This window comes from Nicotiana sylvestris, chromosome 2 (assembly GCF_000393655.2).
Source record: "Nicotiana sylvestris chromosome 2, ASM39365v2, whole genome shotgun sequence".
NCBI classification, from domain to species: Eukaryota; Viridiplantae; Streptophyta; class Magnoliopsida; order Solanales; family Solanaceae; genus Nicotiana; species Nicotiana sylvestris.
The window spans coordinates 126,201,946-126,228,084 of record NC_091058.1 but is presented as its reverse complement, the minus strand read 5'-3'; the positions used below and the strand labels follow the sequence as shown (position 1 = coordinate 126,228,084).

General features: G+C 37.3%; 3 protein-coding genes across 8 annotated transcripts; 2 read left to right on the top strand and 1 right to left on the bottom strand.

The window, feature by feature from the left end:
• LOC104245033 (meiosis-specific protein ASY1) lies at positions 1-6,718 on the top strand. 5 transcript variants are annotated; one of them, XM_070167488.1, is made up of 22 exons: positions 1-285; positions 1,228-1,324; positions 1,410-1,478; positions 1,582-1,674; positions 1,895-2,018; positions 2,119-2,188; positions 2,302-2,343; positions 2,484-2,612; positions 2,697-2,807; positions 2,911-2,953; positions 3,052-3,093; positions 3,166-3,290; positions 3,377-3,389; positions 3,581-3,657; positions 3,768-3,875; positions 4,891-5,041; positions 5,136-5,212; positions 5,297-5,318; positions 5,426-5,592; positions 5,681-5,818; positions 5,901-5,993; positions 6,634-6,718. In XM_070167488.1, the coding sequence occupies exons 1-21, from the start codon at positions 142-144 to the stop codon at positions 5,949-5,951; spliced, it is 1,893 nt and encodes a 630-aa protein (XP_070023589.1). In that variant the 5' UTR covers positions 1-141; the 3' UTR covers positions 5,952-5,993; positions 6,634-6,718. The 5 variants fall into 5 exon arrangements, with proteins under 5 accessions (XP_070023589.1, XP_070023590.1, XP_009798893.1 ...); XM_070167489.1 differs by lacking the exon at positions 6,634-6,718 and adding an exon at positions 6,206-6,230; XM_009800591.2 differs by lacking the exon at positions 6,634-6,718 and having other exon boundaries at positions 1-152; positions 229-285; positions 5,901-6,185.
• Positions 6,719-9,890: 3,172 nt separating this feature from the next.
• On the bottom strand, positions 9,891-13,253 carry LOC104212878 (hypersensitive-induced response protein 1-like). Of its 2 annotated transcripts, none has more exons than XM_009762240.2 (6): positions 13,097-13,253; positions 12,567-12,764; positions 11,567-11,687; positions 11,284-11,375; positions 11,104-11,200; positions 9,891-10,378 (listed from the first exon to the last, which is right to left on the bottom strand). In XM_009762240.2, the coding sequence occupies exons 2-6, from the start codon at positions 12,753-12,755 to the stop codon at positions 10,005-10,007; spliced, it is 873 nt and encodes a 290-aa protein (XP_009760542.1). In that variant the 5' UTR covers positions 12,756-12,764; positions 13,097-13,253; the 3' UTR covers positions 9,891-10,004. The 2 variants fall into 2 exon arrangements, with proteins under 2 accessions (XP_009760542.1, XP_009760544.1); XM_009762242.2 differs by lacking the exon at positions 13,097-13,253 and adding an exon at positions 12,904-12,980.
• A 4,506-nt stretch (positions 13,254-17,759) lies between these two features.
• Positions 17,760-19,959, top strand: LOC138885549 (uncharacterized). The gene is made up of 4 exons (XM_070166509.1): positions 17,760-17,866; positions 18,040-18,392; positions 18,503-19,494; positions 19,849-19,959. Exons 1-4 carry the CDS (start codon positions 17,760-17,762, stop codon positions 19,957-19,959), a joined length of 1,563 nt encoding a protein of 520 aa, XP_070022610.1.
• Positions 19,960-26,139: the final 6,180 nt, after the last annotated feature.

The following is a 26,139-nucleotide window of genomic DNA, read 5'->3' as shown; positions in this document are numbered from 1 at the left end:
TGCACTCCCGCCAATTCCTTCCATTTCTCACAAAGCATTTCGAGAAACTTGAGCTCCATTCTCCAAATTTCTCTCTCTCCTTCAACTCTTAGTTCTCTCTACAGAAATCTGGGAAAACATGGCGCGCATAGCAGAGATATAATGCTTTCTCAGTTCAATTTCGCTTTTCGAATTAGATTCATTTGTTATTTCGCATACTGTCATTCTAATCTTCTATCTAATTTGCAGGTTGTGGCTCAGAAACTGAAGGAGTCAGAAATTACGGAGCAGGACTCACTCCTCCTCGTAAATAACCTGTTAACTTCATACTAATTATGATCACGACTGTACTTTTGTTTTTCGTTATTTGTCTTCTAATTTTTCGTTATATATTGGATTTTACGAAATTATAAATATAAGATAAGTTTTATAAGGGGCTGGAAAATTGAATCTGTTCCTAAAAATTTTTGAAGAAAACTCAGTTCCTTTTGACCTCTTTATTTTCAGCGTATTATATTTAAAAAGGGATTAACGAACAGCAATTTTCTATATGAGCACGCAAGCATAGAGTCTGTGTAGCGATGATCGGAATCTTAGTTAGTTACAATGTTGATTACATCTTCAGCTTTGGTTATTTAGACTGTTTTTAGATCTCTTTGTTAGCGAACTTCTGGTGCTAAATCATTGAAACTTGATCTAAGTAACTTGTTAGATTTGAGAAGTTAACTTCATTTCGTATCAAAACTTTCTATTATATTCTGAAATTGGATCAACCTGCCTTAATCTATTTTATTTATGCTACATTGACCATTTTCCAAAATTATGGTTATTGGTTGCTAACTTCTCTAAGCTAAAATATTCCAGTGAATGTCAAACTAACATATATCCAGTTACAAACGCAAACTATATATATATATATATATATATATATATATATATATATATATATATATATGTAGTATTGTGATCCTTTTATTACTAAATTAGTTTGGGTATAGAGAAGTTTTGGCATTAAATTCAAAGTTATCAAGTTCTTCCATGAATTAACTTATGAGTTTTTCAGCTTTTACAATGAGATAATCCGTACTGTGTTTGTCTCTCTGGTTAATTTGCCAATTTGACTGGTCATTTGATCTATTTGTCAGTTAATCTAACTTTTTAAATTCCTAATTCTTCATGGTTCTCAGTTGTCACTATCTCATGTGTCATTTACGTAATCACGTGTTCTTTCTTGGCTTTAAAAAATAGACAAGGAACCTGCTGCGCATTGCTTTATTCAACATTACTTACGTCAGAGGCCTCTTCCCTGAGGAATATTTCAGTGATAAATCCGTTCCAGCTTTAGGTAACCCTTTTCTGCTAAACCTGTCGTGTTAACAGTCTCTTTCAGTTTTCTGAGTTAATTCAGTGAATGCTTCTATCGCTAACAGAGATGAAGATTAAGAAGCTCATGCCCATGGATGCCGAATCACGTCGACTGATTGATTGGATGGAAAAAGGCATGTTGATCTTTGGCTAGTCTGCCATACTTGACTAGCAATACTTTGTGTTAAGTTTTATATTCTGCCCTGTCGGTTCTTTACATTTCTTTGTTGCTTGTAGGTGTTTATGATGCATTGCAGAAGAAGTATCTTAAAACACTCTTGTTCTGTGTGTGCGAAACAATAGATGGACCAATGATCGAGGAATATGCATGTATGACAACAAGATAAGATGGTTTGATTTGGACTGTAATTACAGTCATATTTTTTAACTGATTAATGATGTCATGGGCTAAGTAGTTCAGCATTTAAGAATAGTTTGGCTTGAAATAATGAAAAAGCTAAATAATAGCTGTTTTATGTTAATTTTATATCATTTCTGAAACTCAATCTTGGAGCTTGAGGATAACTGATGCTTCTGGTTCTCTTTGCAGTTTCTTTCTCTTACTCAAACTCTGACAGCCAAGAAGTGTCAATGAATGTCAATCGCATTGGAATGAAGAAAGGAGGAACATTCAAGTGTAACTTAACCACTGAAATTACACCTAATCAGATGAGGTAATTATATTGATATGATGAAATTCCTGTTTATTGTAGTCTCTAGCTAGTTGATTTGGGATAGCTAGAACCGTTGAGCTAAGAAGTAGCACCCTTTCAGAAGTTCTGCTTGTAAAATGATCCGTACATTGATTCAGCTGATGAGAACATTGGATAAGATGCCAGAAGAGGTAAAGCTTTATGGTATTCATTAAGATATGCTTCATCATTCATTAATCATCGCTGATTCATTTATTTTGAAAAATTTATCTTGCTTCTAATTTCTAATTTTACTTTTTTTCAGCGAACGATACTGATGAAGCTCCTTTATTATGACGATGTTACTGTAAGCACTTCACTCAACTTCTTCTGTCCTTCCCTAACTTCCTCTACTCTTACCATTTTAACATTTTAGTCTCAAATGTCACTTGGTTTGTCAATTTATTGGTCACATGAAGGTTCGTAACAGAATTTCTGGTTGTGCAGCCTGCTGATTATGAGCCTCCTTTCTTTAGAAGCTGCACCGAAGAGGAGGCTGTTAATCCATGGGCTAAAAGTCCTTTAAAAATGGAGGTTGGTGATGTCAACAGCAAGCATTTTGTGTTAGCTCTGAAGGTATGGTCAGTTATTGCAGGAAGAAGGATTTAATAGTTTTCAGTTTAATGTTCAATCAATTAACATTATGTGGGTGTTGCACAGGTTAAGAGCGTGCTTGATCCTTGTGAGGATGAGAAGGGCGATAATCAAGATAATAGTGTGAGCTTGGGAGCTGATTCCTTCCAGGGAGATGACAGTGAATCTGATAGTGAGGTAGAACATTATTTCTCTCCTCAATCATATGTAAAGCTTGACTTACTATCCTCTTAAATATGTTTGCACGGACTGAAGTCTGCGAAATGATGATATATTTCAGTTCAGTCACTCTGATGATGACCAATACATAGTTGCACCAATTGGTAATACATGTGTCTATACTTGGTGGATTGTTTAAACATTTCCTTGGTTCAGTATTTCTGAATCACATAAGTCTAACTAAGAAATGATCTCTTCACAGAGACTCAAGATACTCAGGATAATGGTAATATGGCTGATGAAGGTACTGTTACTACTGCCAACTTCTTGCTGGATATAGTGCCAAGTACCTCTAATGTGCTACTTGATTTTTCAGATGATACTCAGGATCCAGCAGAAGATGAACTACAATTTGATAGGTTAAAGGAGTGGATCAACTCATACCACCTTGACAGAATTAAAGTGACTGATGTTCTCTCTCATTTCCCTGACATCTCAGAGGTAAAAACTCTGGTGCTGGTGGTCATGTCAAGTGCCTGTTTCTCCCACAACTGGTCAGTTTACCTAATATGCTATCCTGGTTTCAGGTCTTGGTTGAAGGTAATGGAAGGACCTCTAATGAGGGCATGCTAAACCTACGCTTCATAAAGGAGATTGTTCAAATATTCTTCATCCAGTGCCTAAATTTTTGGCCCTAAAAACCATTAGAAAAAAGCTAAGATGAATAAAGCATCTTTACTATCAAATTTAAGTAGTTCTACAGTTTCTTTTTCCTTTCATTTTGATTTCAGAAATTATGGAAAAGCTTGTTAAGGAAGCCATTCTTTCAAGTTTTGGCACTGACTGTTACATTATTAACAAGCAAACGGTTTGTTAACTTTTCCTTTATTGGTTAATAGTTTCAATATATATTTCCTTCATTTGATCGTAATATATCCTTTTTGGAATAACACTATTCCAACTAATACTCAATTGTAGAAATTCAACTATGAGTTCGGCATTGTGAAAGAAGAAATTGACGGCCAACAATACCCAAGAAGCAACCAATCGCAGCATGACAAGGGTAAAGATTACATGTACATGAAGGTGAGACTTTTCATAGTCGGCATTCTCCTGATGATATCTAAGTGGATGCACTCTATCCTTCTCCAAATGCATTTTCATGTTACTTGAAGCTGCTTTGATCAGTTTTTTTTCATCTATTCACTTTGTGAATCTATCTGTATATACACACATGGATTTTGAAACTCTTGACCGACTTTTTGCCCTTTTCATTCTTCTTTTTGGAACTGGTCCATTCAACTAAAATTATCAGGTAGAGCAGGTCATTTTTATACAGAGTCCTGTTTTTATAGAGTTTTCATTTTCCTCGCTTCTACATGTTGCACACCTACCTTGTCAAGGTAAATGCTGCTCTATGCATGCCATCCCCGCCATCACCCAGATCGATGAATGTTTCTATTGCTCCCCAATTACCAGATCAAATGAAAAAAATATAAGTGATTCTGGTAGTTATAAAATGTGAAATGGGATATTGATGTTCTCAGACGCTGCATGTGCAAAAAGGTAGTTTTGATGTAGAAAATAGAAGTACTTTTGGACTTCACTTGATGGAGATCAAAGGGGTCAAGTTGGTTCACCTGTCATTTATCAGGTGCAATATAATTACTGATAATAAAGATCTGTTGCACTTGGGATAGATTTCCTGGTGTTAATCTAGTTTTGTGTTCTGGGTGCTAGACGATTTGAGAGGACACCATGATGGGGGAGGTAATGATCCTGTTAGAGGGGTGGATCCATGTTTTTTAATCAATGGATGCTGATTTAATATAGATTTATATTTTTAAGAATTTTAAATAAATCAAATACATTAAATCCTGCCTAAAGGATTTGGAAAGATTAAATATCCAAATAAGATCCGATAGAATGAGGATAGAGATTTAGTATTCTCATTTAGTTAACTGAAGTTCTCAAAGTTATAAGAGGAGTGCATATAACAGTTTTCTATTTCACTAATTGAAAAGTTTTTGTTATGAGCTGTATTGAGTTTAGATGCTTTATTCCCGGAAAGCATGTTTGTAATGGCACTGTCTTGTTTCAGGCTTTGTATCATGCTCTTCCCCTGAACTATGTAACTATTAGCAATCTTCAAAGTAAACTAGGTGGAGAGGTGAATCGTACTACTGTGAAGAAGCTAATAGATAAAATGACACAAGATGGCTTTGTTGAGGCTGGGAGCAACCGCAGGCTAGGTACCACTGGCAAACTGCATTTTTGGCTTTGCACGGAGGAGAAAGATATAAATAGCAGTTACCATTATTTGCTGGATTGCTTTTGTTATTGCAGGCAAGCGTGTGATCCACTCTGACTTGACTGAGAAAAAGCTGGTTGAGGTTAAGAAGGTCTTAGAGCAAGATGCCATGGTAATAATCACGAGTTTATATGAGTTCAATAGCTTATGCACTGCCAAAGTTTTAACTCATTTTTTTACTATGTTCATTGGTCAGGATGTGGACATGAACAAATCAGGTAATAACTCCAACTATTCAGAACTTCCCATAGTACTTGCTCAATTCACTTTATGGTTGTCATCAAGATTAATATCACGAAAGCTAAGACAGCTTTGGTACTCGCAGAAAACCATCCTACAGATTTATCCACTTGTGGTGCTCTCCACTCAATTGGATCAGATCTCACACACACAAGAGGCAAATCGGACGCATACCAGAATAGCTCTGCCTTGAGCGATCAAACGGTCTCAAAGAGAAGGAACCATGGAAGCACACCAACAAGCAGACCTGAGGTTGGTTCACTCATGAATTTGTCATTAATCTGAAAAGTTTGTTCTGAAAATTCTGCAGGAATAATTCTTAACATATGACATTTTGCAGCCCATAGCTTCTAGTGAGAGTTTTGTACCTGGAAATGAGAATGGAAAATCATATGGAAGCACCAACAAATGTAACGAGTTTGAGACAGTTATCTGTAGCAGGTCCAGTCAGGATAAGCGTAAGAGGAAAGCGAGCATGGTATGCATCAATTTCTCCAGAAAAACTTGGTTATATTTCATAATACCGAAAATCATTCTTGTCACATTTTTTGTGTCTACAGGTGGAACAGCCTATTCTTCAGTATGAGCGCCAAAAATCTCAAATTGCTTGAAGATTCGTGAACCTCTGGATACTCAACTAGCGGCATCTCATGGTAGTTCCTTAGTAGTCTTCTTGTAATCCGAGCAGTTATGTATTGGTTTTCTTGGAACTTTCGTTTGTTAACTAGCTGGTGGACATGATACAGTATTCAACAAAAACTAATAGTATTTCTCTTTAGAAACTGAAATATATGTTATGCAAACCCAAAGTTCATGTTCCCGGACGTGCTTCCCCTGACTTTCTATGTTTGTTTTGGATATGAAGGTGCCAGTGACTAAAGTAGATTATTATAATCTGCTGAAGATGTGAAAGTTAATGTGTCTGCCTACAGTTATCTTCACTATTGATCAGACTTCTATCTTCTTTATTTTTTTCTTTTTTGAAATTCTATTTGCAAGTTTTTTTTTGGTTCAACACTTCCAAAAATCTTTCACTTAGTTTGATCCAGTAGCAGTTTCGAGATCAGTAGCAGCACCCATATAGAGTATAATTTGGTGAATCCAACAGAAAATTTATTGTATGATCGTTATTGATCACATGTCTTGTCAAAAATATTCTAGTATTGCCAAACACTTTGTCTTATAGATAGTATACAACTTTGAAAAGAAAAAAGGAAAAGATTAGGGATACAAGATAGATGTTAGGAATGGAAGTTGAATTGTGCCCTGATCCTAAATACACTTTGAATACAGGCAATGAAAGCAGTCGCATTTAGACCAGGGAAGATTGACATTCTCAATTTCTTAAAAGTTGGGGAGTAAATAATGTATGTTTTACTGACCATTTACATGATAACACTTGTTTGGTTGGTTTCACTTTGTCACTTTGAATTTCTTTTTCTTAATCCAGTTTTCTTGCTAAATGTGTTTGAGCGATATTAGTCTGCTCCTTGTCCTGAGTTATCTTAATTCGGATACTATGATTTGTCAGCTATTACTATTAGCACTTTTACATGAGAACTGTCATGGGCGGCTTTCCAGCCATGCCCCATGACCCCTTGGGTGCGCCCCGTGGCGTCCTAGCAAGCCTCCTAATGCCTAGCGCCACGGACGGCCCTGTGGTCTTGGCCGCGCCAAGTGACAAGCGCGCATGTGCCTCTGTCGCCCCACCGATATCTCTCGCCAGCGCCCAGCCGCAGGCAGATGCCAACAGCGCCGCGCGCGCAGACAACCCGCGTGCGCCGACCGTGATGCCAAAGACGCTACTGCTGACAACGGACATGTTTCTGCCTTTTAGAAAACTAAGTTCTTTTCATTGTAAATATAGAGTAGTTTTATTTCATGCACTTCCATTATGTTTCTCTAGCTTAGTCAAGTCTAGTCTTGTAGCTTTGGATTATTTTTTTTAAGCATTATTAGGGGATCAAACAATCAAACTTTCTAGCAAGCAAACAATTCTCTGTACTGGTGTCTCTCCCCCTCGACACCACGTTGTTTTTCTGTAATAGCTTTCATTAATGCAATCAAGCTTTCTTTCATTCTCAATTCTCATTTCTGTTCTCTCAATTGCTCTTGACATTGGTTTTCCCGTACGACATTGACAATCTAGTCTAGCGTATGGAGGGGAACTCAGTTGGCGGACAGTAACTGCACTCACATCAGTTGCTTAGCCTTACGTCGCCCTTCTAAGGAATCTCAGGAAGGCGCCGCGTAATAGAAGCTCGTGTGATCGACTTTGTTGAAATAATACCAATTTTACGCTTCAGTGGGAATCAGTCACTACATTTCTCAATAAAAATACTAATTTGCGACCGAAGGAAGAAAGCAACTCAAACCAACAAATAGCAAACAATCAATTGCCCAAATTCAACGTTCATTAGCAACGAAAAACTTGTTAAAAATGACATGAAGCTGAAAGAACCAAGTCGAAAATGCATATAAACGCCAAGAGAAAACTTTGGATTTCTAGTAATTTTTGACTTCCTTCTCAGTTTCTGCGTTGCGTTTTTCGAAATTGAAAGGTAGGTTGAGATTGAGAACAGAGGAAATTTGAAGCAACTAAACTAGCATTTGGACATAAACTTGATTGAAACTTAAAAGAGCTTTTGAAGATGAGATAAAATAATTTTTGGAAGTTGAAATTGTGTTTAGAGATTGATTTTACTTGAAACGAAGTTAAAGTTTTGTGAGTAAAAAATTTCAAAACTTGAAAAACTAGTCTAAACCACTTTTTGAAACTCAAAAATTCATCTTCAAAAACTGCCCAAAAATTGGTCACTTTTTATAACCAAACAATGTTTTCAATTTTTTTTGAAAAAAAGTGGGAAAAAAAACTAATGGCCAAACGGAGCTAAAATCTTCAAGGTGTAGCCTAATTAAAAAAGTGCCTCCAGTATTTACACCAAATTATATTAATTTACCATTAGCTAATATATTGAGGTGAAAATATGTATTAACCTATGTTTCAGTGAAAATGTGAAAGCACACGTATGTCTTTATCTCAATCTACGAAAATGTGTATTAACTAATTATGGTTTAGTGAAAATGAAAACACATGTTATGTATTCGTTGGATTGGTGTAAATGCTAGTTGTAGGTCATTGTTGTCTATCAACACGCAGTGTGGTCATAGATCTGCTCTCTTCATAAGGTTGAATTAGTGATCTTTTGTCTTTTGACATAGATCTGCTCTCCTCCACAGCCTAAGCTCTTTGGTATGTATTAAGGCAAAATACATATTTTGCCCCCGAAACTTAGGACCAAATCCCTCTGACACACTTTCTTAGAATGGATAACTTTTTACACGCCTAACCTTTTCAAAGTGTGTATAAGACACACTACTTTTTTATTGACCCGTTTTTTGTTTGGAGACTGCATCCACGTACCAGTCAAAATGCGACACATGTCATAACTCAACTATAAATAAATACATACTTAAAATAAACCTTAATTGATTAAACTTTTTCCAATAAAATTAAATATTATATCACCTTATCCCCCCTCCCCCACCCCCAAAAAAAAAATCTTCCCCAAGCCTCCCCTCCGTCATCAGCTTCCTCCTCCTCCATCGTCTACCCTCTTCTCCGAGCTCCCTTCCCATCGGCTTACTCCTGTAAGGCTCCAATTCCTCCCCCTTGTTTACTTTAAAAACATGAGCAATAGCTAATAACAAGAATTCAACAAATACAGTCTATTTTAAAGAGAAAAACACTTAGAAATAAAAAAAAATTCACACCATTGAAGTATGTCTCTGCGCTTCTAAAAACTTTAATTAGGAGTAATTTTTTTTTTTACATAGAATGAGAATTCAACTCAAACTCACAAAATAAAAGAAAAAACCCACATAACATAAAACCTGACATAATTAGATCCACCAAAACACTTTTAAATGAAGAAATTACAAGTCTTTATTATAACTCAAAAACATCAAACTGCATAATATTTGTTTAAACTCAAAGATGGAATCCAGAAATGGTATGGCTTGAAGATCTTAGCTTCTGGGTTTAACTCAAACTGCTCTATTTTGTATGCAGAAGGTAAGGGCTTCCATGGTTGCTACCAACAACTGGGTTTTGAGAAGAAAAAAAAAGAGAGAAAAGAGACGGGCTTCAATGGTGAAGGTATGGTGGTTCTTGGCAGGTGGGTGTTGGTTAGGATGGTGGAGAAATTATGGAGAAACGATGGTGGAAGGTGGGTGTTGGATTTGGCGGAGGATAGCCAGTGAATTAGTTTAGGAAAATGGAAAAAAAATAAAATAAAGAAAGAAAATAATTTTTTTACTGTTCACGCGCCTTATTTTATTGGTAAAACACGCACTAGCCATGTCGACAAAAAAGGTGTGTATTAGACACACTTTGAAAAGGTTGGGTGTGTAAAAAGTTGTCCGTGCTCAGAAGCTGTGTCAGAGGGATTTGGTCCTAAGTTCCGGGGGCAAACTATGTATTTTGCCTATGTATTAATAATGTGAACGAATCATTAAAACCCGACTTTTAGACAGACGAACAGTGAGACTTTAGAAACTGCATCTAATTACACATGTATAACGAACAACAATGGCCATCACAATCACATCAAGAACAAACATTACATACAAAACACAAGCACACGAGACACGGTGAAACACATTTATAAAAGATTTTTTTGCTCGACAGCTAAACCCTGGAGCAATCCATGTCGAATCTGCCCTGCAATGTCACTAACAGCACCAGGTCCGTGTGGGATAAAGACTGCTGAGGATTTAGATGTGGCGCCAATTTCCTTCATGGTGTCAAAATATTGAGTGATGAGGACCATGTCCAAGACGTCCTTGGCACTTGTACCTGGGACATTACTTGAGAAGCCAAGAACACTGTCCCTTAAACCATCCACAATGGCCTGGCGTTGTCTAGCAACCCCAAGCCCCGCCAGGTACTTAGCCTCAGCATCACCCTCAGCTCGTTTAATCTGGACAATTTTTTCAGCTTCTGCTTTCTCATTGGCAGCTACTCTCATTCTTGCAGCTGCCATAGTTTGATGAAAACAAACGATTAGCTTGAAGCTTAAAAGATTACTACATCCGGCTCTAGATTATGGATAAGATAGAAATGAATTGTTTGACATAGTCCAATGTAGTCAACAAAACCTAGCTACAATAGTATTTATTCTCCTTTCGAGTGAGATCTTTTCTTGAAAACACCAAGAAGCTTTTTTCTTTATACTTATATATATAGGAAATCGAATCATCATACACTTTAGGCCCTTTTGAAAGCAATAAAGGTGGGGAACACGAGTAGCGAAAGACTGAGCTTGATCATGTTCTCATGCTTCACATGAGAATTATGAGCAAGCTTGAGATACACATAAGCTAAATGTTTGATTCTCCCAAAGAAAAGGAGACGGCGATGGTACAATTTGCACATCTAAGAGGCCACATCCTTCCTCTACTCTGTTATACTTATCCATATTCTTTTATCTGGGTTCGTCTGTCCTCTGCTTGCAACATACCACCACTCTGTATTCAAGTCATTCCCAAGTTATCTTTTTATCTTTCATGTTTTTACATCCCGGGCCCTCTATAATTCTGAAATTGTTATTTTTGTAGGTTTGCAGACCTGATCGCACCTAATTTCATCAGTTATTTATAAATCACCAGAGAACTTTCACGTATGATGAATTACTGCTATTAGATAAAGAGAAAGGATGTGTTACCTACATCAGACTTTAAGGAAAAGGCTATACATGATACCTGCATTGATTTCATTCATAGCTCGCTTGACATGTTCATCTGGCTCTATATCAACTATGAGTGTCTGAACAATCTCATATCCGTAAGCAGACATTGCCTACATATCATCCAAAGGAAGATGAGTACAATAACCACTATTGCTTGTTCTTTTGCTAATACAGTTTGATGGGCATGAATTACCTTTTCAAGTTCATCCTCCACTGCTTTAGCAATTTGATTCTTCTGCTCAAAGACATCATCCAAATTTAGCTTTGGAACGCTCGCTCTGATAACTGTACACTCATGAGAGAGGCCATTATTTGGGAGGAAATAATAAATTCAAATAAGAGGACTTCAAGCATTGTGCTCGTCAAAAGCTGAATCACAAGCTCATGCAACTGCAGCGCACAGAACCTTTAGATGTTACTATCGCTTTTTATTTCTTGTTGCAAGAGAAAAATCTAAGGGAATCAGATTTTCATACCATCAAACACATAGGCTTGGATCTGGGATCCAGTATTACTAAGCTTGTAAAAAGCATCAGTAGCTTTATCAGCCAGAGCACGATATTGAATTGAAGCAACAACAGTTACAAATACATTATCCTGCACGATAAATGAAGGATTTTAACCATAAAATAATGACAAAGGAAAAGGACATGCTGTCGATTACGGTCATTGCACACAGTTGAGAGATAGTCCATATTAGATTACCATAATTTTAATAGGTGGTTTACATGATGTCCTTTCACTTGATTGAAGCCAGAACCTAAATGTTTTCAAAGGTGAACAAAGACAGACAGACAGACGTGTGCTATAAAATGTGAACTGGCAGTCTAGCAAGAACCGTTTTAGATTCTACTACCATACCAATTATCTGCACATAATCTACTCAAATCCAAGTTAACTGAAGTAGTTGTTTGTGCTTGAAGACTACTTGGCTCAGTAAACATGAAGCAGAAAATAGAAATGACGATACAAGGACGAGTGTTTTTATAGTGGTAGAACACCTCCACCTTCAACCATTAGGTTGGAGGGTTCGAGTCACCAAGAAAAAAGTAGAAACCACTTTTTCCCCTGGGTAAAAGAGGTAAAATAAGTTACAAAAAGAAGAAGAAGAAAGGAGATGATCAAGACAATACAAATTTATTAACATAACATCTTCTTTGCATTAATAGTTCAACAATCTTTTACTTTTTTTGTTTTGATATAGTAATCCCCCACAACCGTCTATCCAAGAGTCAACAATGGCTCGTTCCAACTTTGCTCGCTTGGTGACTGAACTTCTAACCTCTTGGTTTGATAACCTTTTACTGATTCTTATTAGTTAAAAGAAGCTAAAACAGAAAGTCAAGACTTCGAAAATTTGAAAAGCCAAAGTATGTTTTGTTATGGTAACATGAACTGATTATCTAAAAATTAAGGGAAAAGTGGAAAAACTTATCCGCAACGAGTGTTTACACCAAACCATATTAATTTAGGCACCTTTGACTTTGTCTCGCATCGCACATCAAGCTGCTGCAACCTTAAAGTTAGGTATCCAGCAATCTGACTCCCTATACACCATGGCAAGAAATGACATCCAGGCTCAAGCACATCATTAAACTTGCCAAATCTCTCCTTTATAGCCACTGTGGATTGGTCCACTTGTACACAGCAAAGCAGATTCCCCATTTTCTCTCTCTGTTTCCCAACAATTTCAAGAAGACCAACAAAGAATTCAAGATTTCAAAACAAACAAACCAAAAAAAAAAGAAGATAAAAGAGCAATCTTTTTTGTTTTCAACAATAAAAGAACAAGCAAACATGTTATGCTACATACATGTATGGTATCTTGAACTAAGTTACAGAATCAATAATCAAGTGCTATACTTCTTTTCCTTTTAAAGAGAAAAATGAAATTGCAAGTTATACATTTGGCATCACACTTAATTGGGTATTTAATAAGTAATTTCTCAAATATGTTGAGAAACAGATAGAAGATTGAATTCCCCAGATTATCAGGATGAACATACCTTTGATTATATTCTGCAGAGATCAATCTGTTCGCTGCAAACAGAGACACGACGTGGGTCTTTCTTGTGTGTGGGGGGGTAAATATGGGTCGATGGACTTTGGAAAGCGAAAATCTAATTTATATACGCCACAATAAAACAGAAAATTATATCCCATAGGCCATAACTATGGTAAGCAGAATAATAATAATACCCTCGAGTCCCTTGTCCTAAAAAAATTGACGACTATTGCATTTGCATTATGTTCGATGCGTTTACTTTTTTCTGCATCCACTCGTTATGATTTTCTTAAATTCTTGAAATATATTTTATTTATGTACTTAGAAATATCATAACATATTTTTCTGTCTCAAAATGAATTGTAATTCTCTAAAATAACTAAATAAGTGACTTTTTTAACGAGCACTTTAATCTTTCAAAAACTTGGCCAAACAGGAGAGGAATATGATTATTCAAAATACTAATAAAAATCATGATGAATAAAAATAACTCCAACAAAAAGACAAAGAAAGTACATAGAGCTCGTTTGGGTTAGCTGATTTGAAGTAGCTGATAAGCATTAGGTGCTGAAAAATACTTTTAAGTGCTGAAACTGATTTAATAAATAAGCAGTTACGTGTTTGGGTACAAGTGCTGAAAATGATAATAAGTTGCTGCAATATTTGATAAAAAAGTGTTGATAAGCTCTTTTTCTGTTAAAATAATTTAAATAACCTTAGAACTGTTTATACTTATAAGGGCGTAATTTCTTCAAAATTTTAGATTCCAAATCGATTCAAATATAAAATATTCTATTTGTCATTTTATTTTAAATTCAAATGTGCTTAGCTAAGATAATTTTTATGATAATACAATTTATTTTATGATGATCATATAATCATAAGTTATAATAATTAATAAATTGACAAAAGTTTCTCAGTAAAAAATAAACATAAATAGAACAAAATATTGTAGACATGTGATTTAGAAATTAATATTTTTATCCAAATTGCAAGAATTATAGAATTAAAAACCAAATTTATAATCCAATTCACAAAGCTCAATCTTCTTGACTCAATTCACCCACTAACCCAACCCATAACCTTTTAATCCTGGCCTCTATTTAAATTTAATCCTATGGCCAATATTAATTTTCCCAAAAACCAAATAAAAAAGACACAAGACCAAAACCCTAGGAGCTCCCTTCTTCTTCAACCCTTCAGCACATAATACAAACCCTAGGGAGCAAAAACGGGCCAGCCACTGGACTCGCCGGAAAAGACCAGCTAGCAGCCCCAAACCTGCCGGAATCCGCCGCCGACCTCCTCTTCTTCAACCCAGAACATCAGCAACCTAACACCTAAAACCACTGCCAGCTGCTGCTTATTCGACCACCAAACGACCCTTTTTGCTTCGTCATCTCTAAGCTTCAGCCTCCATCAGTGACCAGCTCGCCGATCTCACACCATCAACGCCCAACCTAAGAGACAGCAACCGTCGTCCCCTCATCTCCATCTTCAACTCCAAAAACTTAAGAGAACCAGTCGCACACCCCATTCCTGAGCTCGCCGGAAAACACACATACACACACGCGCATTATCGAAAAAACAGAGGTAGGGATTGGAAAAACGGGACAGAATCTGGGAACGAGAAAAAATGAAAATAGTTTGAAATTAGTTCTTGGTTCAAGCTGCATTTTCCATTTTTTAAAAATCAGAAAACAAAAAAAAACAAAAAGAAGGTTCCATTTCTGATTTCTGCCTGAAATGGAGTTCGTTTGATTGAGTCGAGTTTGTTTCGCGATCACGGTTCGAGGTTAGAGCCCGAGGTTCGGTTCAAGGTCATGGTGCGGTTCCTACTTGCTGATTTTATTTCTCGATCGAGGTTCGATTTTTCAACCAAAGTTTTGAGATAGTTAAGGTCTACTTCTAACCTTCTGCTACTATTTTGCTTCATAGCATATCATGCCATTTTATTTCGTGTATGTCGTTGCTTTGCTTTGATGATTGCTTGGATTAACATTTTGACAACAAAAGATTTAGGTTAACTAAGTTAATTAGATTATTTGATTGTTTGGATATTCTGCCAAGTCTCAAGCGTGGGGTTTTGGACAGAACTTTGAGTTGTTGGGTTTTAGATAATTCTCTAACTTTGATTTCTATTTTATCTATTTGGGGTCGATAGGAGCATGCTTAGGCCGACCACACTTGGGTAGGCAAGCCTTAAGATTTTTATTAGTTTTGAGGCGATAGGTCGTTCCCTTAGTTAAATTTATCCGGGGAATGCCCCTAAGGAATTGTACATATTTATTCCGGGGAATGCCCCGTAGTATTCTGTAATTAGAAGACATGGCGAACATCGTAGAAGAAGTAGCATAGGATAACTTAGAACTTTCATTTTCCTTCTTTTAATTTTCTTTTATTTAGGTGGGGACGACCTCGAGCCTCTTGTGTGTTTATTTTGCTTTTCCATAATTCTACCTCAACTTGAATATTTTAAAAGCCGACTAGATCAAGTATGCAACCGTACTAATTACTGGACTTGGGGAATGCCTAACACCTTCTCCCTAAGTCAAATGAACCCCCTTACCGAAATCTCTAGTGCAGGCTTAGTTTTGGAGTCTCAAGTGTTTTGAAAGGGAAAAAAATTTATTTTTAGAAAAACGGTGACCTGACACACCGAAATCAAATGTCAGGTGGCGACTCTAAGTTAATCTTTTTAACACAAATTTTTGTCACTTTCGAATTGAAAAACCCTTTTGAGCTTTACTAAATCTTTTTAATATTTTTAAGAGGGTTAGTGAGGTTTGTAAAAAAGGGGTGTGACATTTCTGGCGACTCTGCTGGGGAATTGCAGGTTCGAGCTAGTACTTGATCTTGTTGGCTTTTTAGGATATTCGGTTGAGGTTTTTATGTGTTTTGTTTGCTTTATTTGATTTTTATTTTGTTTATGTCGTTTTATTTGCTAGTTGCTTATTTGTTTACAATATTTCCTTTATGTGTTACTGCTTTATAAATTGTCATCATTTGCATAACCCCGAGTCTTCTTTCTGCAACAAGTCTTCCGGAATACGTTTGAGCGTACACGGCCTTTTTGTGAGTCACCCGTGTCTTTAGGGGGTGGCGTGGGAGCGTGGAGTGGGCGGACAGCTAGAGCAGCCACCATCGACCACGTGCCGCCCCGAATTGCCTTGTCTAGTGAACCCAAACCGTAGGTCAGCCTTTAGGTCATGCTTATTTGCATAATGTCATTCAGACCTAGTAGGGCTCGGTCCCAGGTACTGTGTCCCTTTGTAGGAAGCTGATCCAAATTTTGTCAATAATGAGCCTGTGGCCCAAAAAGACATTCAATCATCCCTATGTGATACATGTTGAATCTTTGAGGGTAAAAAGATCATTTGGCAGACTGATGTTTGGAAAAGAAGGGTGAAAAATGAAGCAAGTAGGACCCAGTTATATTTTTCTTTCACAATTTTTTCAAGAAAAGACCAAAAAGAAATGAAAATAAAAAATCCAAAAAGATTTTGCACTTTCCCATCATTTTTCAAAAATTCAAAAAAAAAGAGAATAAAAAATCCAAAAAGATTTTAAACTTTCCCATTATTTTCCAAAAATTCAAAAAAAAAAAGAGAAAAAGAAAATACAAAAACATTTTACATTCTCCATCATTTTTTTTTTAAAAAAAGACAAAAAATATAGTTTTTGCAAATCGAGTGCATTTGTTTTAAATTCTATCACATATCTAATATTCACGAACTACGCGAACCTGATTCTCGTCTTTCGGGGAGGGATACGTAGGCAACCCACATAGGGTCCGGTCTTCCTAGTGAGTATTAGGTTCTTGGCTTCACGGGGTCTTAGCCAAATCTTGCAGGACTAGCCACTTTTGGCCACATTAGCCATTCTTGCAAAATGGGGTCATTTTCGCAAAAGTGGTTCAGTGACGCATGTCTTATGATCTTGAGTCCAAAACTAGGTGTCATATTACTTTAAGATCCGTCCTTATTGAGCTTGCATCTTTAGCCACTTCGGGCCATATCGGTCGTTTCTACAAAATGGGTCATTTCTGCAAAATTAATTTTGGGCCATGATTATTGGGAGTTTGAATCCATATAAGCCTTATGGAGGTATTTTCATATCTTTGAGTTCACCTTTGTTGAGTTTGCACTTCTAGCCACTTTAGGCCACGTAGGTTAATTTTCAAAAATAATTGCCCAATCGTGCCATGCATGTGTCCAATATGAGGTGTTGTGGTGTTGCATAGTGTCTTGAGTCACTGATCCATTTTGGTCTTATTTTTTTCATTCAGGTATGGATTCATTTACCACAGCTCGAGCATGATTGGTATCCAGGGCCATCGCATTTGGGAGGTTGTCTGAAGAGGCGTTTTATATTTTGAGTCTGTTTTCATGTTTTCTTTTGCTTTCTTGTCTTGTCTAGTAGTTTTGAGTCTTTTAGGTGGTGTAAGAGTTTGTCTAGTTTTTTGTTATAGTACTTCCTATTTTGTATTTGAAAAACTAAAAAAGTTATAAATGAAAAGTCCAAAAAGATTTTTATTTTTAGTTTATTTTGTCCATTACTTTTTCCAGAACTACACTTGATCTGATTCATGAGGGGCATGATATGTAGGCAACCTACATAGGGTTCGATCGAATCATCTTTAAAAAAACAAACAAACAAAAAGAATGAAGTTGTGGGACGTGAGAAATGAGAGGAAAGAAAAGAGGGGAAAAGAAATGAAAAACCAAACGGTGTTAGAAAGGAAACTGAAGAAGGAAATGGGGCAAGAAGAGTGAAATTGGGATGATGCCATATGACCTTCGTACCCTCAAAGCCATTCTAGAACCGTTAACTGTGACTAGGGGCATGGCACGCAATGTGATAATTCTATCTGATAAATGCTCTAACGCCAACATGTTGGCTTTGTTTTGCTCTTCTTTGTTACTTTCATTGTTATTATAATAGATGGTGGTTAGTTTGTGGCACTTTGGAGATTCGTCCATACAATACCAGAAAGTACAAGGCAGTCATGGCTAGCAAAGAAACGCACACAGAAGTTGTTGACCAATCGAGGGAGATTGTGGAGTCGGAACCTGAATTGAACGAGGAGATCCAAAGGCTGAAACAACAAATGTCTGAAATGTGTCAAGCATGGGCCAACGGTCAAGGACCACCCCTTTCTTATGCTTTCCCAGAGTTTACACCCATTTTGGCTACTACCACTCCAGTTTCGTTGTCCGATCAATTCTATCCATTTAGGTTCAGTCTTCATCCCAATTGCATGACTATAGCTGGAACTTCTGTTGCGCACTCCCAAAGTATTCCATTGACAACCAATTAGACAACCACTACAGTTATGCATGTCTTCACCATCCCACAGCCAGCGGTGGTGCATAGGAAAACTCATGAGTCACAATTTGCTACCCAGCAAAAGAAGACCACTCTCCTGAGTACCACTCTTACCTATTTGATCTTCCTGCAAAGATTGAGAAGCCTGGACGAAAGATAGCACTGAAAGAAATAACCCAAAGACTGAAAAGCTTAGAACAACAGTTGAAAAACATGCAAGGACTGGCAGGTCAGAAGAGTATTTCCTTCAAGGATCTATATATGTTCCCCGATGTTCGTTTGCCACTTGGTTTCAAGACTCCCAAATTTGAAAAGTATGATGGACATGGAGACCCCATAGCCTGCCTGAAAAGGTATTGCAATCAACTAAGAGGTGCGGGAGGAAATGAGGAATTACTGATGGCTTATTTTGGGGAAAGCCTTATGGGTATAGCCTCTGAATGGTTTATGGGTCAAGACACATCTTGCTGGTATGTCTGGGATGACATGGCCCAGGCCTTTGTGAAACAGTTCCAATATAATATTGACATCTCAACGGACCGTAATTCCCTTTCAAATCTGAAGAAGAAACCAACTGAAAGTTTCAGGGAATATGCCATTAAATGGAGAGAACAAGCAACTAGAGTTAAGCCACCCACGGATGACCACGAGATAATCACTATCTTCCTTCAAGCTCAAGAGCCCGATTACTTTCAAAACATGATATCCGCAGTTGGCAAATCATTCTCAGAAGCAATCAAAATGGGAGAAATGGTGGAGAATGGCCCTAAGACAGGTAAAATTATAAGTCAAAAAACTCTCAAAGCTGCAACTCAAGCTGTCCAAATTGAATCTGGTAATTTTAATGGCACGGGTGAGAAGGCTGAAGAAATCATGATGACATCAAGGTCGAGAAGAGGTCCTAGAAGAACATGTCGAAGGCACGACCAGCCTCGTTTGTTTTTTGACGATTCCCCTGAGAACCAACAATACTTTGTTGCGCCACCCCAGTATGTTGTCAAGCCACCAGGATACCCCAGAAGGCGAGCGCTAGCACCGCAAAATCTCTACCAGCCTCCACAAATTTTTCAGGTACCCCATAACCTACATCTAAGCTAGGGTTATAGAGGTAAATAAAGGTTGAAATGTAATTTTACACCGATAGGAGAGTCCTATGCAAGCTTGTTTGAGAAATTAAAACATTATGACCTGATTGCACCTATTCCTCCGAATCATGTGGACCCGCGTGCAAGAAGCTTTGATCTTTCTAAAAGGTGTGAATACCATTCCAATGCCCAGGGGCACAATGTCGAAAGTTGTCGGGATTTGAAAAGAGAGATATAAAGAATGATTCGAGAAGGGATAATTGTGATCCAGGACGGTGACACCTAGAATATCGTGCAAAATCCTTTACATGTACATGATGATGCACACTTTCTGGTAAAGATGCATGGTAACATGGAGTATGAGAATCCTCCTGGGAACTTGCTGACTGAAGTTAATGATATTAAAACTGGTGAATGTCCCAGTAATTTTGATGTGCAGTCCAGTGGCTAAGATGTCGAGCTTGGTAATTGGAAAGACACTCCTTTCTTGGCTAGCCATGGAGGAGTTTATTTTGTTGTCATTTCTCTTGTCCGGGTTATCTCGGGGTTGTAATTCAGATATGGTCTTGTGGCTCAAACCCTTCTTCTTCTTATTTTACCTAGTTCGTTTAGTGATAGTAACTCGTCTAGTGTTATTTAGGATTGTTCCAGGGTTGTAGCCCATGTCTAGTAACGTGACATGCACGCATAATTCTCAGCCTGGTCTTGAAAGTTAGTCTAATCATGAAGCAATGACATTGTTTTGAATATAATAAAAAGAGGCATTGAATTGAGTGAAACTGAGGCGGTTAGTTTGGGAAATCAAGAGGTCGATAAGAGCATACAATAAAGAAATGTCTTTCAAGCAGTTTGAGGAAAATCAGTCAGTGCTGAAATGCATTCTTCCACATAAATATAAGGTTGAGTCAAGTCTGCTTCAAACTGGTAAGGATCATTCATTGAGACAAAGGTATTGCTCGTCGGCACTTTCTGTTTGTGATGTTGCCATCAATAGATATTGTGCATGATTTCTTTGCTTATCTTCAATTGCACATTTGTACTTGGTGTCGTGCCCCCCTTTTTCTTGCGAAATCGGGTTTATGACATTTGGAAGGACAACTCATTCCTTTTGGGAATTGGGTTTGTGTTTAAAGAGTCGCCTCCTAATGACAAGGTAAAGGCTTGAAATTATTCTAAGGGGAAGGTGTTAGTCACCCCTCAGAATCCACTAGTGTGGTTCCCGGCGAGACAATTATTGTGAATTTAGAGTGCATTCAACATATAAGCAGATAAGGCTCAAATAAGAGGGGATTTTAACATATAATGGTTTGAAAGTAAACAAAGTTTGAAAGAACAATTAGAAAAGCTGATTTTTAAAAGAAGGAGCTGAAATGCTAAAAGAAATAAAAAATAAAGGGAGGGGAGTCATAGGTTTATTAAAAATATGGATCACCCCACACAATGTCCGGTAATCACTCCTCAATGAGGGGCTACACATGACATTATCGCGTGGTCATCATATTCATATCTACCTTTCCCACCCTGTTAAGGTATTTAAAGCGCGGATCAGTCTCGATTACTTATTGCATGCTATTACCCGTCCCACTCCTATCAGTCTCGGAGGCACTTAGGACTACTAATCCTAAAAGGGAGGGATATTAGGCTTATTTTAGGTTTCAAAAGGTAAAAACGCTAAGGCGACATACAAAACACATATTGCATATTATAGGGAAAAACACATAAACAAACAAAGGCTTAGGTATACCTCCTTGAACAGAAAAGCATATAATTAGCATGACCTTCACATACTGTTGAAGGTTTGATTAAAAAAATTAAAGACGAAGGAGTTTAAATATTGAGGTAGATTGGTTTATTTCATAACTCAGACAAGAAGTCCGAATCAGGCCTGCCTGCTGGTTGTAATAATTAACAGAAACAGATTCAACTTATAGTTATTACCCTAAGGCTTGCCTAAGTGTTTAGACGAGGATCATATAGGCATGGTATCTACTGGATTCAGGAGGTAATAAGACATCAAAACTCGAAACGAATTATTTGAAATCTTATATGCATACTTGTTAAACTAATTGAGTGAGGGACTCAGATTACCAAAAGAGAGGCAGATTTTAAACGAATTGATTACAAGTTCTGCAAACGATAGTATTCATTATTACTAATTTTATACCTAACATTGAGTGAAGCAAATCAAATTCGTTCTGAAACTTCTATAGGCATGCTTTCTATACATTGCTTATTTTAAACCTTATATACATGGTGTTGAAATGTAGAAACAAACCTTATAACATAGTATCCAATGTAGAAATTCATTTTAAAACCTATAATCACAGTATCTAAGTGCAGGAATTTGTTTTAAACCTATAGGCATAATATCTAGATGCACTTGAATATGCAGAATTTAACAATCCTATAGGCATGATTTCTAGGTGAAGTTTGAATACGCAAAATTAAAATAGACCTAAAGGCATGATTTCTATATGAAGTTTGAATATGTAGAATTAGAATAGACCTATAGGCATGATTTCTATATGAAGTTTGAATATGCAGAATTAAAATAGACCTATAGGCATGATTTTTACTCTTTGTATGCATAGTTACCCACCCTCTTTTCACTAGCCAGCTCCAAGTATTTATTACAACTTATTATAAGCCAGAATGAATAAAATTACATCAAAAAAAGTAAAAAAAAAGAAGAGTACAACCAGAGGAAGCCTGATTCTTGACTTCCTCTCTGAGTTATGAGATAGACCAACTCAAAAGACCATTGATCCGAAGCCTTTCTCCAATTTGAGTGTGTCATAGTTCCCTAAGAGCCTCAATGGAACTCCGGGCAGTGCTCACACCCAAATTGTATTATCAAAATGGGGATAAGTGCAGTGTGGAAGGGCCAGCCCTCAAGTGTCCAAATTCAGAGGGGAGCTCAATGGGTACCAAGTCAAGGCTCATAAGAGGGGGGAAGAACTTAAAGTCAAAGAGAGAGTGCAAGTGAAGAAACAGTGTTCTGAGCTAATAAAGAAGAGGGAAACAGCCCCAAACAAGTTGATAACTTCATACAAAGGGGGCTCAAGGGGTAGGGAAGTTGCAAAGAGCCTATGCTTAGGCAAGGGTAAGCTTTGGGCATGCACAACAATAGAAGATGTTGGCATACTTATAAGCCTACCAGACCATACAATAGCAGAGAGTCATAGAGGTTAGGATCCCAGGGATCAAGCTTGAGTCATGGGCAGTAATGTTCAGTACTGTCATGCCTCAAACAACTATAAGCATCGAACACATTGGGGTAGGGGGTTTGGGATTCATAATAGAAGGAAATTATAGCATGCCAAAGTAAACACTGAAGTAAACACAAGCAGTAGGCAGACATGCAAGTAAAGGTAAGTAAACATATTGTTGTGATGCTGGAATATTAATCAGGACATACCAGTTCAAAGGAGAAAAATACAGTAAACGCCGGTAGCAGGACTTGAAAAACAGGCCACAATACAAGTAACAAGAGAGAATGCTTTTTGAATATAAGTGTGAGTTCAGAAAACTAAGAGTGTGCATGTGTGTCACACCTCTTTTTTCACCCGCGCCGCCACAAAGGGGCGCGTAGGGGGTTTTCCAATCAAAGGACAATCGAAACGGGATTATTTTTTAGAGTTCAGAGTCGCCACTTAGGAGATTTATGGTGTCCCAAGTCACTGATTGAATCCCGAATCGAGGAAAAAATTGACTCTATATTACAGTCCGCGAACTGGAAATTCGAGTAAGAAATTCTGTTAACCCGGGAGAAGGTGTTAGGCATTCCCGAGTTCTGTGGTTCTAGTATGGTCGCTCAACTGTCATATTCGGCTTAATTATCTGATTTTTATACAATTATGAACCTATGTGCGAATTTTAACTTTTAACCGCTTTTATTATTATCATTATTATTTTAACGGAGAATTGCAACATTGTGAAAATGTATCTTGAACCACGCCACATCAATGTACCCGTGGGTATCGACACATTTCAACTCTGTTGAGATTTGGATTTGGGTCACATAAATGTGCACCCGGGTTTAAGAAAATAAATTATTAAAGGCGCGCCTAAAGCGACTAGCGTATTATCATTTTGGGGAAGGCCGTGAACTTTTGTTAAACGGCCCATCCCGAAGTCTAAGGAATTTTACAAACACTTATAGAGGGCCCCGCAGCTTAGGTATTTTTTGTTTGTCGAGGCTCGTCTCATCCATTATTTAAAAAAAAAGGAATTGCAACATCATAGAAATGCATCTTGAACCACGTCACAATCACTGTACCCGTGATTATCGACATATTTCGACTTCGTTGAGACTTGGATTTGGGTCACATAAATGTGCACCCGAGTTTAAGAGAGTAAATTATTTAAAGCGCGCCGGAAGTGACTTGCGCATTATTATCTTTTGGGGAAGGCCGTGAGATCCGCTAAACGACCCGTCCCTAAGTCTAAGTACTTTAAAACAAATATTTATTGAGGGCCCCGCAATTTTGTATTTTTTATTCGACGAGGCTCATCTCATTTTTATTCAAGGATATCTTAAAGCGACTATGATTTTCTATTTATTTGCCTCTAAGAATAAAGAAAAATCCTAATCGATTTTGTCAATGGCCTAAAACAATAATTGCAAACTAAATATGTATCAGGGCTCAAGGATAAGCCCAAAAAATGTGAATTGGCACAACCAAAAGCCGGCTCAACATAGCCTTTGGCCCAGGCCCAGGCCCATGCGAGTATATAAATAAGGTAAAACCCGGGCCATTCGTTAAAGCTCTAAAGCTCAGATGGCCGGGAATTAGGCTGACCACTAGACCGACGCAGCTTCAGTTGAATCAAATCAAGTACACATCGAAATTACTGCGTCCTTTTACTCAAATGAACAGAACATGGTTTGAAGATTAGATTATTTTAACTGCTGGTCCATTTTTTACTAAAGGTGAAAGAGCAAATTAAGAGGTAGCTTTGAGTTCGACAACAAGATTGCATATCAAGCCTTCAAGGATTAGACTATTGGTCATACACTTCTACCAATGCTAGTTAACACCTATATATTAAGAACTAATCTGCATGATATGAGTTACTGCAATACAACACCTGCTCAACTGGACATCAAACTCGATTTCAAATCCAACTGTTTCCGACTTTTATTTTTAAACATAAATGAACACTAAACTACACATACACCCATTGTACTGAATTGCAGTTAGATAGTCACGAGTTTGAACTGGTTCAAAGCAGTTCAAAGGTGGTTTATTACAAGCTGTAGGTTCAACCATTCCCAAATTACTTAAACAAACAGTCCTAATTACAATTCGAACCATTACATTCAATTATAAGGAAGATATAGTAGCTACTGAAGTTTTCCAATGAAGTTAGGTTTCCATTTCATTTTATTTCAGCCAACTCTACATGATGTGGAGATTCAACATGTACCTGGATTAGGAAAACATGACAAGAAGAAGGAGAAGTCAGCAGCAGCAGAATGCGAGCAGCAATGCAACAGTAGCAGCAACAAACAATAACACCAACAGGTGGACAGCCAACAGCAACAAACAGGGCCAAACTCAAGACCAAAACACAGTCGCAAAGCCCAAGAAGAAAGAAGCTTAACCAAAAAACAACTAAATCTACTGGGAATTAGACTAAACAGTCATAGAACACCTTTCAACAATCGGATAATACCCAGCAACCCTCAAATAAATCACCAAATTCCTTCAAGTGTCTTGAACACCCCAATACAGAACAGGAACAGAGAGATTTGAACTATTTCTGCTCTTGCAATCAATGCAACAGTGTGAGCTGATTCTCCAAAACTCTCTCTCAAGCTCTCTTAAGGTTCTAAAGTGTAGAAGAATTCAGTTTTTAAAAAAGTTCTCAGGACAACTGATCCTCAAATCTCTCTTATGAGTTCCAGTTCTCAGAAAAATGATTCAAGAAGGGAGACTCTCTCTAAGACTCAAAGAAGAATCCCCCTTAAATCTGTCTTAGTGACTCTATATATAACCAAACACTGACCCTCAACTTTCAAAAGCACTTTAGGCAGAATTTTCCCACTCATTCTGCCCATCATCTCCTTTTAATTCCACTAGTATATGTTTTGTTCCCCACTACACTTGTCTTTTCTTTATTTAAATCCAAATAGGTATGGGCACTTATTTCTTAATCCATTTTCTTTAAAATTTTCCCCAACCATTATGTCTTGTTCCCCGTTAATACTAAACAATTCATTAGTTAAAAGGTACTTTAATATTTTACTAACAACCCACTTAAACTAGCCAATTTTTGAACTTTTCAATCCCTAAAATACCCTCCTAAAGCCCCTGGAATCACTATCCTATCCAATCCCTTTCACTCTGCATTGAACCCTTCAACTATAACCTATTAAAACCTACCCATTAACTAAACTGAATCCAACTAACTACAACAGCTATAACCAATTCAAATCAGTTAGTAATTCAAGCTATTAAATCAAATGGCATTAAAATGAAGACTAAGGGTTCAGGGCAGCACACATTGAACTAGCTATATTGGGGAAGCAATCATATTTAGCTCAGCAACAGATGAGCTGAAATCAACTAGACGAGCATATGCCTTAATCAGATTGTAATACAAAAGACAAAACAGTCAACAGGGC

Coding starts and splice junctions, on each gene's coding strand:
- LOC138885549 (XM_070166509.1), top strand. CDS start 17,760: ATGAAGTTGTGGGACGTGAGAAATGAGAGGAAAGAAAAGAGGGGAAAA. Junction 17,867..18,039: donor AAGGAAATGGGGCAAGAAGA/GTGAAATTGGGA, acceptor TTATTATAATAG/ATGGTGGTTAGTTTGTGGCA. Junction 18,393..18,502: donor TTCTGTTGCGCACTCCCAAA/GTATTCCATTGA, acceptor TTTGCTACCCAG/CAAAAGAAGACCACTCTCCT.
- LOC104212878 (XM_009762240.2), bottom strand. CDS start 12,755: ATGGGGAATCTGCTTTGCTGTGTACAAGTGGACCAATCCACAGTGGCT. Junction 11,688..12,566: donor GATGCGAGACAAAGTCAAAG/GTGCCTAAATTA, acceptor TTTATCGTGCAG/GATAATGTATTTGTAACTGT. Junction 11,376..11,566: donor CCAAGCCTATGTGTTTGATG/GTATGAAAATCT, acceptor ATGAGTGTACAG/TTATCAGAGCGAGCGTTCCA.
- LOC104245033 (XM_070167488.1), top strand. CDS start 142: ATGCTTTCTCAGTTCAATTTCGCTTTTCGAATTAGATTCATTTGTTAT. Junction 1,675..1,894: donor AATGATCGAGGAATATGCAT/GTATGACAACAA, acceptor TTCTCTTTGCAG/TTTCTTTCTCTTACTCAAAC. Junction 5,819..5,900: donor GTAAGAGGAAAGCGAGCATG/GTATGCATCAAT, acceptor TTGTGTCTACAG/GTGGAACAGCCTATTCTTCA.